The following is a 17,783-nucleotide window of genomic DNA, read 5'->3' as shown; positions in this document are numbered from 1 at the left end:
ATCTTTTTCCTAAATTATTTGTTCAAACGTTCAGTTTATTATCGTTGTTTTTTAACCTCCCTGACAAACATAATCACTATTGCATACTCTGTTGTCACTTATTCTCTCTATAGGTTTCCACTCTCCTAACCAATAACCATTCACACCTTTTCACTCATTTTTACGCTAATATATGTTGACGTACCATCTTTTACATATAATTTTTTCCGAGTAAGGTTGTTACTAAAAAAAATCAACAAACTAGTAAACCTTGATTGTTCAAAAATAAACTTTCACTTTAGAAAACATGTCAAGGTCTACCAAAAAAATAATATGTAGAAGTATGATAAGTTCCATATAACAATAAGTAAAGTACCCTGCGTTCCTATTTAAACCTCATTAAATACTTTTTTTTCTTAATTTCTTTTGTTCAAACTTTCAATTAATTTGTTGTTGTTTTTTTAACCTATCTGACAAGCGTAATCATTATTGCGTGCATTAATGTCACTTACTCTCTTTAATTTTCCTATAAATCTACCTATTTTTCTTCAGAAGTCACACCCCAAATAATTACTATTATATATGACATCTCTTTGTTTTCTCAGTCTCTGATATTTAGGGTTTCCTTTTTACCAAGTAGAGGATTTTGCTTCTTCTTTTTTTCTTCTTGTGAAAAATGGATCAAAATTTGGCCGCTCTTCGTGAAGAACTCTTTAGGTTTTTGTCTATGAAATATGACGAGGTATAATGAAGTATTCTTCTGCTTATTGATTCTTCATTTAGTTTTCTATTATTTACTTTTATTTATACATTCATATGGTTCTTAATTAATGTATTATTATGGGAAACCTAAGTAATCTATTGATTTGATTACTTTTAAAATGAGTTTTCATAAGTTTTCTTGTTTCTTTCATGCTTGTTTTCGATATATCTATGGTAAAATTTATTATGTATTTCGATAAATGACAAGTTAATATTTGTATATATATGTTACATTCGTTGAGTTCTGAGATCTTGTTATATATTTAAAAAAAAAGAATTACTAGTGATCATTTCTGCAAAAAAAAGATAAGTAAAAATATCAATGGTGATATAACAAGTGGCTTGTGGTACATGTATAGATACATTTTTTGACTTGATACACTTGCTTAGATGTATGGTACTTAATTGATCAGTGAAGATGATTCATTTCTCATTAATAATTTTAATAAATGCTTTTTCTTAGCCTTTTTTAGATCTTATTGTTAATTAGAGTGTAATGTGGTAGGTAGTCTCCATATATGTGTTTGGATATTTCTTTTTCTCTTACTATAACTGTGTAGATCTCTACTTGATTGTATGTTTCATCAAACTCTTTAGTTTGGAGACTGAAGATATAATAATATTATTAAGATGAACAATTATATGTGTTATTGTATTTATTCAATACAGGGTGTTCTTGAAAGGAGTACTTTTGAACAGTTCCTAAGTCTTCAGGACATGAAGGACTATAAAAAGGAGGGATTCAGTATGGTGGCTGATCTTTTAACTATCACCTGCAAAGAAGAAGAACAAATGATAAAAGAAATGTATCGACATGCGTAAGTAATTTGAAGAAAACTTTATATCATCTATGATTCGTCTGTATATATATACTTGTGTTTGACCTTTGGAGGTAATAGACATTAGTATATATATATATATATAGAATAATAGACATTAATATATTACTTTAAAATTAGTTGTTATAATTAGGCTTTTATATTCATCTTCCATAGAATGCTTTTTCAACATAGTAATGCATATGTATATATGTATATTTACACGTGTGTGCGTGTGTGAGATTTTGGAAGGTTATAGAATTGGTACATTAATTACCTTCAAAATTAATTGTTATAATTAAGATTTTTTATTTATATGCAGAAAACCAGCTTTCAACTTAGTGAAGATTGAAGGGTTGGTTCACAAACTAACCGGAAGTAACAAAAGGTAATTAACCATGTCATACAGTCATATACATAATCGTAGGATTGTGTAGTTTATCTAGAATTTATTCTTTTATGAAGCATATAATTGAATTTATGAATTTTTATTTTGAACAGAGTTATATGTAAAAGTAATCATTTTTTGATACCTAATTTTTTTTTTTTTTTTGTAAAAGTGATTAAAATACTAGGCATTGAGTTCCTCAGAGTATCTAATATCATAGTTGGGTCTCAGTAAGATATTTCACAAACGAAATAATTTAACCTTACATGATTTTTTGAATCTTCCACACTATAAAGGGATGTTTGTTAATATGACACAATATTATTCATGTAACTAGATGGTCGTTAGATACCCAAAACCACAAAACTATCATATTCTGATCAATATACCTTCTAACCTAACTTTGAGTTATATCAGTAGATGATTTTTATTATGCATCCCCCACCCCAAATCTTTAGCAGTTATATACAACTGCTTATACCCAGCTAATTAATAAGGTTTGTAACTTTGAGCATCCAACTAAACCAATTTCCAGATAGTCAACTCAGTCTTTTCGGATATAATATTTGATTGGGAACCAAATATGATATTGAAACTTTGAGGATCATGTGGTAATAATGCTCATTTCAAAACATTAGTATATATGTATTGGATTGTTGGTTTTTATCTCCCAGAAATTCTCCTTATCAGGAGCCAATTAATCATCGCATAAATGGGCATACTGTTCAAATCACTTATTAGAGAAATTATTTATTGTTAAATATCATCTAAATCCAATACCCTTATCAAATACAAGTCAATGATTATGCTTTTCCTAGCTAAACCTTCCATTTGACTTAATCTCTCTTTTTGTAGTTAACGATAAGTTTTCCTTTTTAGTATTTCTTTTAGTACCACATTCATTGTTCTAATCTTAAATTAAATGTTGTTATGATATTTTCCAGCTTTAGGTTTTCGGTTTTGTGGGCTCGTCAAAATATGCTGGAAAACAAATTTATCTTATTTATTTTTATTTCAAAAATCTTTAGAAACACTTGGTGGATTTTACCAAGAGGTTTGGGAATTGAATCTCACTTACGTACTTCCTTCACCTAGCTACCTAGGCTTGTATCTAGCATTCCTCTTCTAATGGTAGAGTTTTTTCTCAAAGAAAAAGAATAGTTTGCGACAATAAGACGTTTCTACCCCTACATTTTTCTTATAGTTGGTATCATTTGTGGGACTTATTATCTATTCAAATTGGTTTTTTTCCTCATCTTTTAAGGTTTAAATAGGAGGATATTTTTTGTGTTGTTCATTGGGAAGTTACAAAGTCATTGCACCAATTGAGTTGTTATGACAAGTCCAGGTTGTTAAAATGCTTCTTCAAGGAATGCTATATTTCTAGGCAATAACATTGATACTAATTTCCTTGTTAAATTTATTTGGTATTAGTGTCGGTTCCATCAAGATCAACGAGGGATGCAAGGCTTTCAAAGAGGCTAGGGAGAAATTTGATATTATTGGGTTAGTATGATCTATTGTTATATGGATATAGCTGCAGATCATGTTAGACAGTAGTATACATATTGATATGACTATACTGGACGACCAAATTTTTAATTTTTTTATGCTCGCTCTTTCATTATTTATTTATAGTATGAAGGCTTTTTATATGTTTCTTTCCCTACTTTTTAGCAATTTTATATGATTTAAAGTACGAAGTAAGCAATTTATTTTTATAAAATTAATGAACATATTTATTACATATATAATCTTCCTATTATTCCTAAAGATAAATCTTATCAATATAAATTTAAGTTTGCTTTTCTGATTTAAATTTAATAATGGTGTCAGGTGTGGCAACGCCGTGGATCAAATTTCACATGAATATCAACGAATGAAACCAGTCTATCTCCACATTATAAAGGTAATTGGAATTTTCCTCATTAAAATAATTTAAGGAATAGTTTGCTAAAGCCACGGCATATTCATAAGTCATACATAAAATTTAGCCTAATCGTACACCATCTATGACTCAAATACTGTTCATTTATTTTTACAAAATTTTGCTAAATGAAGCACAATGCATGGTTACGTAGTTATATTTAAGATTTAGATCCATATAGGGTAATCCATTTAGGGAATGAGTAGGAGTTCAAGGATCATTTTTGTTATCTTTTTCTATTTAAAAAAGAATATTCACTACAAACGAAATATAACTTTTTACAAGGTTCCCTATTTAAGAAAGGAAAAACAAGTGCAAAGCTTACTTATGTGTTAACTATTTTAGTCAAATATCTGTGTATGTTATCCTATAATTTATTAAGGCAATCATATATTGCTAATGTATGTCTTTCTTTGATTGTGCAGCTTGAGCGGCAGATACACAATTTGGTCATTGCTCTACCACCAACCACTGCCCGTCCTCGAGCCTCACCACCACCGATTAGCCTCCCCAAAGCCTCGACCAGTGGCATCCCCAGAGTTCCACTCCCACCCACCGACCTCCCTACAGTCCCACTCCCAACAACGACTACTGGTCGTCGTAGAGCCCCACTCCCACCACGGACCACAGGTCGCCGAAGAGTTTGATGATCAACTTTACGTCCTCATTTACCTGCACTTTTTTTTGGTAGCATTATGAACTCGTAGTGAACTTATAAATGATTAGCATTGATTTTTGTTATGTCATTTCAGCGATGTAGTTCCCAGTAAAAAAACATGGTATTTATGCATTTAAAATGTTTTCTCCTTCTACTGTTCTTGCAGTTTCGTAGCCAATACTTATAGGTAGTGGCAAAAATTCCAATCCGGCTAACCAGATGGATGGGAAACCATATATTAATAGGAAAATGATTCACATTTGGCAAGCCAAATCCCACGGGTTAGTTGTCCCGATCCTGTTTGTGTGAGAGAAGGGGTGGTACCCACACTTTAACCCACCCCTACAAACTGCCGAGTCAAAAGAAAATGCCTCCTCTCGGGACACACCGCGGGACCAGCCCGCGGTGAGTATATCATTTCCCCATATTTATATTTATACCCATTACCAACAGCTATATCCCCTATATTATATTTATGCAGTGACAATGATTTTTGTTTCTACTATTCTTGTAGTTTTGTAGGCCAATTTTATATGGGTATTTGCAAAAATGCCAATCTGGATAGTCGGATGGATGGATGGACAAATGCACTTTTTTAGCCGTTACCAACAACTATACCCCCTATATTATACTTGTGCAGTGAAAATGTTATTTGTTTTAATCAGTTTCGTTGTCCAATTCATGCAGGTATTAGTAAAAGCTCCAATCTAGCTAGCCAGGTATATTTATAATTGTACTTTGTTATAGACTTTAGCAACAACTATATCGCCATATACATACTCCCCAATACCCCTACCCACCGCATCGTTATATGCTTGACAGTTTTTTCTTAGTTCCACTAGCATTACGAACTCATGGTCGGCTTATAAAATGATTAAATTTATTACTTGGATTTCTTTTTTTTTGAAGCATGAAATTTATTAGATTAGACTGAAATTACACGCGGGTACGTAATATCCATAGAGTCTTCTATTACAATAGAACTGATAGATTGCGGAATTATATATTCCCATACAACTGTCGTGAGTCTCCCTATGGAGCAATCATCCGCTGCTCGGTATGCTAAACCATCTGCTGCTTGATTTGCTTCTTTGTAGACGTGGCTAACGGTATATTACTGGATTTGGGTGAGCCTTTGTTTGATCTCTGTAACCAGGTCAGATATACACCAGGGGGGCTGTATCTGAGGTTATAAATCTCATTAAATTTTCCGAATCCGTTTCAAATTGGACTTTTGACCATCCTCGTTCTGTCGCCGTTTTAGAGGCTATATGCATGGCCCAGGTCTCCGCTGCAAGTGATGTGGTGATGCCTAGAGGTTGTGTTATTGCTAGGATATTGTTGGTTTCCCCATTTCTGCATATAATACCTGTTTTCGCTATCCCGGGGTTTCCTCTTGTTGCACCGTCCATGTTGATTTTGATCCAATTTGATTGAGGCTTGAGCCATCCTACTAAGATGGTTGAAGTTGTTGTTGTTCTTTGTGATGGGTTTGGATATGGCTGCATCCCAGGGAGCGCCGGTGGGAGGTGTGTCTGGGCCCAAGAATATTCCTGCTGGAGCTTGATGGCCATTTGCATTACATTTATCGGATTTTTTTGTTGTTGGCGATACATCACACCGTTCCTGGTTAACCATAAGGACCAAAAAAGGAAGCAGAAGGTTGTGGTTATCGATGCAAGTACTTTTGTTTGAAGAAGTTCGAATATGGTTATTTGGTGAGGTAGTGAAATAGGTATGCCTTGCGAGGCGATGTGAAGGTTTCTGAGGTGGTTTAGTAAGAGGTTCCAAGAATCTATAGTTGTCTGACAATGTAGCAGAATGTGACTGGATGTTTCGGGATTAGAACTGCATTGAGGGCATAGGTTGGAGTTGGTGAGATGGATGTGATGAAGAATGTTGAGGGTTGGTAAACCCTCATTAATTGCTTTTCACAAGAAAAGATGTACTTTTGGGGGACATGGGAGTGTCTAAAGGAAGTTGGATGGTGGAAGGGGGTTTTGGTGAGTTTGCGCAGAAGCGCCAATGAGGCAGTTGTATCCTGAAGCAGTAGTATATTGTCCGCTTTTTGTAAAAGGCCATATGATCCTATCGGGTTGATTGGTCTGTGGGATGTGGATGTTGATGATTCGTTGAATTATGGTGTGGGGTAGTAGGCTTAATCTTTCATGATTCCAATTCCTGGTTGATGGGTCGATGGTGTCTGCTACTGATTGTATTGGATAACAAGAAGTTGGGTTAATGGTATTTTCAAATTGTGGTATCCAATTAGCTTGTATGGGTGTGTGTAATCCATCTCCTATTTGGTGGAAGAGATGTTGTTTGAAAAATGGTATGAGCGAGGCCATTTGCCTCCATTGAGGGCTAGGGGAAGACGGGAGTGGTGGGATGCTTTCGAAAATGGGGGTATGATCAAGGTATTTTGCATTATATAGTATGGCTAAGATAGAGTTAGGGTTTTGGTGGATGTGCCAAACTCGTTTCATGAGAAGTTCTTTGTTATGTTCCTTACTACTTCGGATATCGATCCCTCCTTGTGATTTGGGTTTGTGGAGCTTGTCTTTTCCCAGTGGGTGGAGTTTTCTGATTGAAGAATCATGACCCCAGAAGAAGTTTGTCGTGATATAATCCATTTTTTGGTGGATATGAGAAGGAAGGATTTGGGTTTGCATGAGGTGGTTGGCAGTAGGGGTTAGTGATGATTTTATGAGCTCGAATCTTCCCGATTGGTTGAGGCATTTGGTCATCCATACTTTTTCCTTGCGTGCCAGCCGTTGAAGCGGAGGGGAAAATATGTGGCTAGAAGATCTACCATGTTTAAATTTTACTCCTAAATAGGTAGGGGGGTCCGATGTTGTTGGCATGTTGAAATCTTGGGTTAACTTATCTATCTAAGGTTGTTCTAGCTTCGGGCGATGTATCAGTGTGGATTTAGAGTCGTTGATGTGTGGACCCGCAGAGGTGCCGTAAGCTTGTAGCAATAGTTTGAGGTGATTGGTGCCTTCTGGGGTTGCTTTATATGTTATCAACAGATCATTCGCGTACATAAGATGCAGTATTGGTGGAGCTTTTTGAGAAATGTGGAGCCCCTCTATCTTATTTTGTGTTTCAAGTATTCCCAAATTGGTTGAAAGTATTTCCGCACAAATAATAAAGATATAAGAAGAGAGAGGGTCTCCCTGCCGTATTACCCTAGTTGGAGTGATGTATCCATGCGGTGTGTCGCTGATATTGATTGAGTAGGTTATCGTAGATATGCATAACATAATATAATCCACAAAGTTGGAGGGGAAGCCTAAGCTGGTGAAAGCCTGTTTGATGAATCCCCAGTCCAAGGAGTCATAGGCCTTTTAAATGTCTAGTTTCAGTGCTATTTTAGGATCCTTTGTACGGTATGATGTTCTGATGTGGTTAAAAAGTTCAGATGTGATAGCTATATTATCGTGAATGGATCATTGAGGCACAAAGGCACTTTGGTATGGGCTTACCAAAAATGGGAGTATAGGTCGTATACGATTGACCAAGATCTTTGAAATGATTTTGTAAGTAACATTACATAATCCGATCGGTCTAAATTGATATGGTTTTGAGAGATGTTCAATCTTCGGGATTAGAGTGATGTTAGTGTGGTTCATGAGAGGGTGGATGCTAAATGACTGAAAGAAACTTCGGACCATTGCAATAAGTTGTGGTTGGGTTTTTTCCCAGAAAACTTTAAAAAACTTAATGGTGAATCCATCTGGTTCTGGAGCGCGGTCCGATCCTATGGAGAATAACGCTTGTTTGATCTCCTCAGTAGTGACTTCCGCTGTTAGTTTCTCACATTGTCAGGATGTTAACCTTGGTGTTATTGCCTCGAACAGGTTTTCATCAATTATTGTATTTGGAGCCATATACTGGTCTGTGAAGTGTTCAAGCATGATCTTGATAATTTCTTATTTGTTGTTAATCCAATTGTTTTGATGATCCCGAATATTTTGTATATTGTTGCAGCTTCTATGAATTGTGGCCTTTGTATGGAAGAATGTGGTGTTACGGTCACCTAACTGAATCCATTGTATTCGAGATCTCTGCTGCCAATATGTTGCATGGAAATCCAATAAATTCAAGTGTCCAATTCAGAGTTGCTTTTCTTGTTGAATCCAGTTTTCCAGTGCAGCTCCATTTTGCGTAGCACATTGATGTTAGGCATTTTTAACTTTCGCAGTTGACTTTTTGATTCAAGTGGGTAGATGGCCAAAGTTTATCTTTGTGACGCCCCAACCTAATCACTTGCTTAGCTAATAAGATTACAACTAATTGGAGCATCAAATCTAGATTAATTATCTTAAGAATCTCAGTTTCATAAGTTAATTAATCCCAAAAACAAACCCATACGCTCTGATATGACATAAATGAAGATCTCTCGAGTGTTATGAATATAATAATGTGTTGTTTTACAAAGAAAGAAAGAATACATACATAAAAGGATAAACAAACAACTTTAGTCCGCTAAAACTTTAAGCTACGAGAACAAAGATCTTCGCGCGCACCATTTCTTCTGATTACTGAAACTGAAGTGGGAACGAGTGAGCACATCATCCCCAAAAGGGGGCTCAACGAAAACATGCAACTCTCAAGTAATCACTAACATGCTTCACAGTTTCAAAAGAATATAAATCGAAAGAAACAAGAAGAAATTGATCATTCAACTATTTATGCATCATTAAGCAAGTGTCGCTCTAACCTCGCCAAACTCATTGGAGAAGACGACGCGAGAGCAACCCTAATCAATAATAACAACATCGTCCATGCCGATTAGCCAAACAAACCATGATTCAGAATATTACTATCAAGTTCAGGAAGTTATACAAACAAGTATAATATGCACACGAGTGATTTCCCAAAAATATAATAGTATATATAATAACGAAACGTGGAAGAAGCCGCCCTACTAGTTAATATTATAACGGGGAAGAAGCCGCCCTATTATATATTATTTATATACTATCGAAACGGGGAAGAAGCCGCCCTACTAATATATTGAAACGGGGAAGAAACCGCCCTACTAAGTAATATTAAAACGGGGAAGAAGCCGCCATACTTAACTTAGCAAAGAGCTGTGGGGAATCACAGACACTCCTTGCGGGGAAATCATACAACGCATATTACATGCACATCAAGGAACATACAAGCATTTACATAGATAGTAAAACACACAAACATGCCAAAATCATTAAAGACTCATCATGCTCGCAATAGAAAGAATGTTCAATGATTAGAAGGTTACAGAGTTCCCATCTGTTTTGAAGGAAAACCACTCCTACCTCGAGATCTGCAATTCACCAGATCATCATTTGAATCGTTCGTTGTTAATAAATGAGTAATTGTTAATCACACAAGCACTCCAAGAGATTATCCAAAAGGCTCACACAAGGCTCATAACATAATCTCATACAATTCTCTAGTTATGGCTAAGTGAACTATCTAAGGGTTCTAAGCCCATTATGGTCGTACACCTTTTATTATCTACCTTTAACACATCTAAAGTTTACTAATCCAATTAGATTAATATTTTTTAAGAATGTCTACAAATTTGTAAAAGAAAGCAAAGGTTAACTCACAACATAAAAGTATCAAACTAGGAAAGCTAGGCTAGGCCTAAGCCCAAGTACACTAACCCGGTCCATAAATCAAAGGCCTGGTCCAACTGGGTTAACTGACGGTCAAAAACGGTCAATGAAGTCAACTAACAGTCCACATCAAGGAAAGTCCAAGGTCAAGGTCAAGTCCTGGTCAAATGGTCAAGGTAAAGTCAACTTAGTCGACTCAGGTCAAGATCGGGAAACTCATTGAGTCAAACACGATTCAACTCAGTCAGACTAACCAAGTCAGATAAGTCACCTAGACTGATTGGGATGACTAACATGCAAAATTTCTAATGCAACACAAAATAGATAAAGACTCAAATGGTTCATATCTGACTCCTCTTGCCAAAATACATAGTTTAATCATCTCTTCATTGATTCAAAGTCAAATACTATATTCCCATGAACTGCAACTTCACTACATCTATAAGTTCAGCTCAACAACATCACTAATACCCACATCCCAGGCTTCCATCGTTCATATCAGCAGCACCACGACTTCCATGAACTGCAACCACTTGAACCAACCAAGAATCTTGTTTTATCTTCAACTGCAATGACTCAGCTTTATCCAACCACATGCATCTCAAATCTCAGTTTCATTCTTCCACCAACAAAATAACTTTATCTCCCTCAACTCAACAGTATCACCATTTAACTGCCACAACCACAGCTCTAACAATACCACCAGATTATCTCTAACTCCAACTGCAACTCTAGTATTTCTCAATCACAATCATCTTCATTAACAGTTCCCTGTCAAACTACACAAACAGCATCGTCAGTTCAACCTTTCATTAATCCCGCCAGTACAACACCAACAACATTATCTACTTCTATTGCAACTTCCAGTTCTGCCACCTTTGCAGCATCCTCTCAAGCAAGTTCTGTAACAACAATCTTCAGAGCTTCCATGTCACTATTTAACTCCTCAGCATTACCGATTCATCCATCCTGTAACTACAATTATCTGAAATTCCCATCTCCACTTATTTCGGTCATCTTTATCCCCACTTGTAATATCACTTCAAGTACCATATCTTGCACTAGCATCCAATTCAGTTCCATGATCATATCATCTTCACCACCAATTCAACTCAGTTCAACTTGTTCTTCATTAAATCCACCATCAATTAGCTTCCCCACTGAACCTTTCTACAATAACCTAACATACATCTAAAACAACACCAAAACTATTACCATAACAATCAATTCTTCCTTCAAAGAACAACTTCATCAACACCTACATCTCACTACACCATTTTTAAGGATTAGCAAAACACGGTGTTGCATTTTTTCGCAACGACATAAGCTCCATTGCGACTCTCGGTCAGCAACGGTGATTCGCAACGGCCAATGTTGTTGCGACATTGTTTATTCGCAACCGAGGTCTGCTTTTGCTAAGCTGTTTCTAATTACAGGAATACCCCTACCCGGAACTAAATGTTATTGGTTCTGGTTCTAATTTAGCAACACATTATTGACGTTGCTAATATTTTGCAACATAAAGAAAAAGGTCAAGTCTTCATTGACCTGGTCAAAATCCATTTTACCCCACATTTCCCCCCTGCAGTTACCCAGTTCCCCATATTCATCATTTCCATAGATATACAAACCATGTCATTCATTCATTCAACATACAGAGCTGTATCATATTATGAAAAATGGATTCTTCAATTGATGTTAACAAAAAGTATTGAGTATTTGATACAAATGTATTCCAAGTATCACAACAAACTAGTGTACACATTAGAACATACTTGGTTCCTAAGTTCAGTTCATAGAAAGTTGCGAAATTCCTAAGTTCTTCCAACTTAAATCACTATAAGGAGATACTACATAAACTTACAAATCTTGCAGCTGCCAAGGGACCTAATGGCTGCTGCTTTGTTCGCCAACCTTAATTTCTGGTCTCATAACATATCATTCAATCAACCTGCGAACAAAGCATCACAAATTATTCCAATCAGATAACCAGCATGCTTATAAAGATTGTGTCAAAAACTAATAATGAAATAATATGATGTATAAGTACAAGCAGGCAAAATCTGCACTAGCATCTTTTAAGCATAATACCTCACGCCCCTAATATCAGTGCAAGAACTATTGTTTGATCACTATGAAGCCATTGCGCAGTTCTATTTCAACCAGGAGACTTCTCAACTTCCCTTGGAGTTGCATCTGGACGATTCAAATCGAAAATACGAAGAACTTTCTGGATTCCTCCTGTCAAAAGATGGTGTGTATTCTGAATCAACAATGACAAACTTGGAAATCAGTACGTAAGATGTTATGGAAACGCTCAGTTTCTGTTGACGATTTTATGATTTTGCACATATCTATCAGCTCTCAGAGTTAGCGAAGTGCATTCAAGGTTATGTTAGACAAATACTCTCGAAGAATTCCCCAAAGCTAACTCAAATGAAATTTTGATCATGCATAACTAGTAGCACCAGATAGAATACATACGCAAATGAGACACTGTATACTTGTGATATTGGATATATAATAGTTGTGCAACTTCAAACCAAAGACATACATATCTCATAATATTTATTCGGGTTGATGCCTTGATGAATGAAAAACCACATTAGATTGATGCTCAATACTGGCGTGTAAGTAAAGATTCTTCCATCATAACAAATGTGTAAACTTTATCTTCTTCGTTTTAGATAGCGCATCCAACAAAGGATAGACACTATAATTTGTCTCTGTGTTGCAAAAGGAGTGATAGCAGGTGGACTTCTAGTCAATAATAGTTTAATTATCTTATCCCTCTAAAACTTACAAAGAGAAATCATAATTCTAGCACTCTAGTTGATTAAATAAAGTATTACCTTGTTGGCAGGCTTTCCATCTGGGATCTTGTAGTCTCTGAACCAATCTCTTATAGCAGTGAGAGTGCCCTGAAAATTATACCACATTAAATGACTCAGTAGACCGTTTCTGGCAAGAGATTCTGCAATATGAAGTTTGGGTATGCTGGGACTGGTGACAGTGCAGTGATCTTGCTTATAAAGATGCTTGTCAGATTTTAGAATTCAGGGTGATGAGAAGTTTTTAGCAGCAACGGACTAGCACATCTATCTACACAGATTACGGATTCTTCTACAAAGTTCAAGTTGTGCTAGAATGCTTATGCTTGCGAGACTAATTTAAGTGCCAGAGTAAAAAGATGCCAGAACTAGGATTCAGAAGCACAGCAGTTGAGAGATACAAAAAATTGACACAGATAACTTCAAATTAACCGCAGTTATGCGATGAAACTAACTGAAAGTTTAAAAGTGATGCCAGTTATACACAGATGGGATATACAATAGAAATGGTAAGCTACAGATTAAAGATGCGGGTGATTATGACTGAGCTCTATCTTATGCTAATGATGCAGTTTATACAGACTAAAGTTACAGAATGACACTAGGTGCAGATGCAGATATGAGCTTAAATGCAGATGACTGAAAATAAAAGTTACAGCTAACACTAAAGAGATGAGATGAGATTTATGTACAACAGGGTTAAAACAGCTAGATTATGCCAATGACAATGGAATGATTAAACTATAGTTACCACTACAGCTCAGATGCTACAAAGCACACATGAAAAGTATATATAGAGGGATCGAAACAATATTTACAGACCCTTATATTCTTAAGTAACTGAAAAATTGCCAACAAAATGCAGGAATGAAATAGTTACAGGGGACAGATTCTAATTATGCTATAACTGAGATGGTGAAAGATACAACAAACCTAACAAATGCACAACTAAAACTGCAGAATGCAATGACAGAAATTTTTAAGAGAGATGTAGATTAAATCATAGAAGGAAAAACCTAAATTATACTACTGAATAAAACCAAAACAAATATATACATATCTTAACTACAGATGCAGAGAGTTCCAACAAGATTTGATCTACAGAAGAGGTATAAAACAAAGGTTTAGCTGTCCTAACTAGATGCAGATATGTAGATATGCTAATGAAAGTAAAATCTACGATGCTTACAGGACTAAGCCACAAACATCAAATGGAAGAAACTACAATAGTACACAAAATGATAAGTTACAGATGATAATGACAGAAGCCTGAAATAGCACCAGTTACACTAAGTTACACTACAAAAAGAACTGAGAGAGTGCAGAAAAGAAAAAACCTACAGCTAAAAAGATTACTGAGATGCAGATTATGATAACAAAAGGAGCAACTAATACAATGATGATTAGCTAATGCACTAAAACAAAATGCAACTAGACTAAAAGAAAGAAAAGAATAGAGGATGCAGATATATTTGAAGTTACTACATGTAATATGCTAAAGAACAAGCTATAGCAACAAGAGGAGAAAAACAAAAGAAAGTCTAGCACATATTTACAATATTAACAAAAATCAGTAAATTAACGAAGAAACTTCAGCCACACCGCTACCGAGTCCCCGGCAGCGGCGCCAAAAACTTGGTATGCCAAACACTCCCCCACACCTAAATCTAACATGCTTCTAGCTATGGTATAAATAAATCTTGAGTTCTGAAAATTATATCTATCTCTCTCCATCTTATCTCGCCAATTTTTCCTTGCCTCTCCCCAATTTCAACAACATCAACTGCAAATTAGAGGACATGTCAAACAGATGTTTCACAAGAAGCTTCGAATATTCATATATACAGAACTTTTTTTTAAGTGCCTTAACACCTAGAACGACTTAGCTGAAAATAGAGAAACCTTTTAAATTACAAAAATTAATCAGTTAGGTCTAGAAACGACTTATCTCATCTCATCCAACATCTTCTCAGCACCTGAAACACCACTAATAGAAACCCATCCTGTACCACAATCCATACATTCCCTTCATCAAACCTTAACTTCAATGTCTCAGAACTCCTTCTAGGTCTTCTACTACTGCAATTTCTCCACCAGATTTCACCTATTCAAGCATTCATAACAAATTTCAATTAAATAATTGGGAAAGAACAAGAAACCCTAATTTTGAATTTCTCTAAATTTATTCTTCAAAATAACAGAATCACAACCATCAATTCTTGAGTTCAACTCAAACCCTAATTGCAGTTCTTCCATTATCAGTACCACCTTAATTCCTCTCGATCTCCTTCACAAATTCATGAAACAGAAACTCTTATGCTTGAATCAATCTCGAGCTTCAATCTTCGTCAACTGCAACTTATCATCACCATCACCTTCTCTTAAATGATTACTCTAGCTAACTCTTCTTACACAGCACCGGCTCAACTCATCACCTTCTCCTCAACGGGTTCACCCTTGAATTTGCGAGTTTAAGAAATTAAAAAACTTTGAAAACAACGAATTCACAAATGAAACACTAAAATCGATAAACTGAAATCGAAATCCTAAAAATCAAAAATAACAGATTCACAGATAGAAACATAAAATCGATAAACTAAAAAAATAAATATAGATTCATAGTTGAAACCCTAGAAATCAAAATATCTAAAATCGCAAAATCTATAAACCTTATAACTGAAACGAAAGGATTATTAAAGAGACTTAAAACCTGATAGATTTCAGTGGTTTTAAATTGAAAGAGATGAAAGAGAGGTGAGTTCTTCAGAGCTGCAGTTCTGTGGAGAGGAGATGAAAAGAGATGAGGTTCTGTGGAGGTGAAAAAATGAGAAGGAAAAAACGATGAGGAAGGGATATAGGATAACTTTTGCTGAAGGGTGGAAACAAAAAGAAGCATACTTGACCGAAGTTTGACTGGGCGTGTTTATAAGTCCTAGTGTTCCCGACCACACACGTGGTTCACACGCTTGAACCCAGCGCAGTTGCGATTCGCAACCTTGCTTTTGAGGTTGCAATATTTGCAACAGCAGTCCTCTGTTGCGAAAAATAGCAGTTGCAATTAGCAACTAAAATTTTGCAACCGCCCTGGTGCCGTTGCAAAACTGGGTTAAAAATCCCTTAAAATGGTGTAGTGTCTCCTTCTCCCCTGCAACACCATCAACATCCGGTTACACCTCAATAACTCCCATCTTCACCCTTTTCTTGTCACAAACCCTAACTCTAATTTACTACCAGCAATCCCAAATCATACCAGGCCACTCCCAATTCCTTGAACTGTAATTCCTTCATCTTTATGGTTAACTTTCACAACTAACCAAACTCCAATTCACCAAGCCATCTTCTTCATCTGCAACTATGATTCAGACACCCTAATATGCAAGAATCCTAGTTTTTTGGTTTGATTTAGGGAAGAACAGAAACCTTAATTTCCTATGAATTCAAAAGTAAACTGCATGCAACAACTCTATACTTCAATTGACAACAAACCCACTCTATAATTAATTAAAACAGAACAATTTCATAAAGAAACATCAATCAATTTGAAACCCAATTTACCTGTTTTCGATTCATTATCAAAACCATCTTCATCTTCTTCAAAGATTCACAGAACAATCACCCCTTCTTCATCTATCAAACTAGATAATTGATTCCCCTAACTTTCTTTTTGATTTCACGGTTTCAGAAATGTTTCTCAGAGTCGCCGGAGAGATGACGAAGAAGAAGAAAATAAGAAGAAGGAAAGAGACGAAGAAAATAAGAATAAGAGAAATGTTTTCTCTTCGACACTACACGGTGATAATAAGGCAACTAAAATTATAAAGGCACCCGCTGAATTGATAAGGGAAGCCAAGCGGTTTAAATATCCTAAACTAAAGATCTCTTTTTCATCCGGTATCCGATTGATACGTTCGAGTAGTCCACTTTGCATAACTTTTCGAGACCTATCTAGTGATACTAGTTTCGTATGTAAATTATTGTTAGATTAATCTCTATTAATTAAAATCTATGTTAACTAATCGAGTCATTAACGGTTAATTTGTTTCTTGACCGGTCTAATAGCGTTGACGAGCTTGAGGGTCGTTACAATCTTATTCCATTTTTTGTTAGAGTTTCACTGGTTGAGATGAGTTTGAGTTGGAGGTTCAAAGGTGGATCCGAGTCCTGTACTTTATCTCATGCAGAGGTAACCACTTGATGAAGTTGAGGGTGACATAGCCACATATATTCAAATTTATAATTCTTACTTCCTTGCCATTCCAAGGCTTTCGTTTGAAGCAGGATAAGAGCATGATCTGAGGCTATTCGTGGTAGGTATGTGGTTCCAGCATGGGGGTTGGCTGTTCTCCAGTGTTGATTTGTTACTGCCCTATCAAGTCTTTGTTGGATGTTGTCATGACCTTGTTGGTTGTTTTTCCAGGTGAACGGGTCTCCTATGAATCCTAGATCAATATAGCCCATCTGATCCATTAAATTGAGAAACGGTTGCGTTTGTGTATGCGTAACCGGTCCGCCTCCTTTTTTTCCGATTGGTCGAAAACTTCGTTGAAATCTCCCAGTAGCAGCCAAGGTGTTGAAGTGTTAGGAAAAATTGTTGGAAAATCTTCCCACAGGTTTTTCCTTGGGTCTGGATGTGGTGGGCCATATATACCCGTGCCAAACCAAGGTTGGGCTGAAGCAACAGGTGTGACGAGACCATGAATATAACTTTGGGACTTTAGGATGATTTGTATGTTGACCTCATTTTTCCATAATAGACATAAGCCCCCTCTTTAGTCGATTTTAGAAACTGTGCAGTGATTTGGAAATTA

General features: G+C 36.0%; 1 protein-coding gene and 1 long non-coding RNA gene across 9 annotated transcripts; one reads left to right on the top strand and one right to left on the bottom strand.

Annotated features, from left to right (window-relative positions):
* The first annotated feature begins 587 nt into the window (after positions 1-587).
* Positions 588-4,684, top strand: LOC113321637 (pseudo histidine-containing phosphotransfer protein 6-like). Of its 2 annotated transcripts, XM_026569537.1 has the most exons (6): positions 588-721; positions 1,411-1,559; positions 1,882-1,947; positions 3,382-3,453; positions 3,784-3,856; positions 4,300-4,684. In XM_026569537.1, the coding sequence occupies exons 1-6, from the start codon at positions 656-658 to the stop codon at positions 4,519-4,521; spliced, it is 648 nt and encodes a 215-aa protein (XP_026425322.1). In that variant the 5' UTR covers positions 588-655; the 3' UTR covers positions 4,522-4,684. The 2 variants fall into 2 exon arrangements, with proteins under 2 accessions (XP_026425322.1, XP_026425323.1); XM_026569538.1 differs by lacking the exon at positions 3,382-3,453.
* Positions 4,685-11,819: 7,135 nt separating this feature from the next.
* On the bottom strand, positions 11,820-16,722 carry LOC113323479. Of its 7 annotated transcripts, none has more exons than XR_003347639.1 (4): positions 16,531-16,722; positions 12,997-15,431; positions 12,236-12,407; positions 11,820-12,095 (listed from the first exon to the last, which is right to left on the bottom strand). It is a non-coding gene; the product is annotated as an uncharacterized LOC113323479 (long non-coding RNA). The 7 variants fall into 7 exon arrangements; XR_003347644.1 differs by having other exon boundaries at positions 12,997-15,079; XR_003347638.1 differs by lacking the exon at positions 16,531-16,722 and adding an exon at positions 15,686-15,784.
* Positions 16,723-17,783: the final 1,061 nt, after the last annotated feature.

This window comes from Papaver somniferum, chromosome 11, assembly GCF_003573695.1.
Source record: "Papaver somniferum cultivar HN1 chromosome 11, ASM357369v1, whole genome shotgun sequence".
Lineage (NCBI taxonomy): Eukaryota > Viridiplantae > Streptophyta > Magnoliopsida > Ranunculales > Papaveraceae > Papaver > Papaver somniferum.
This window is presented reverse-complemented; position numbering and strand designations above follow the sequence as displayed.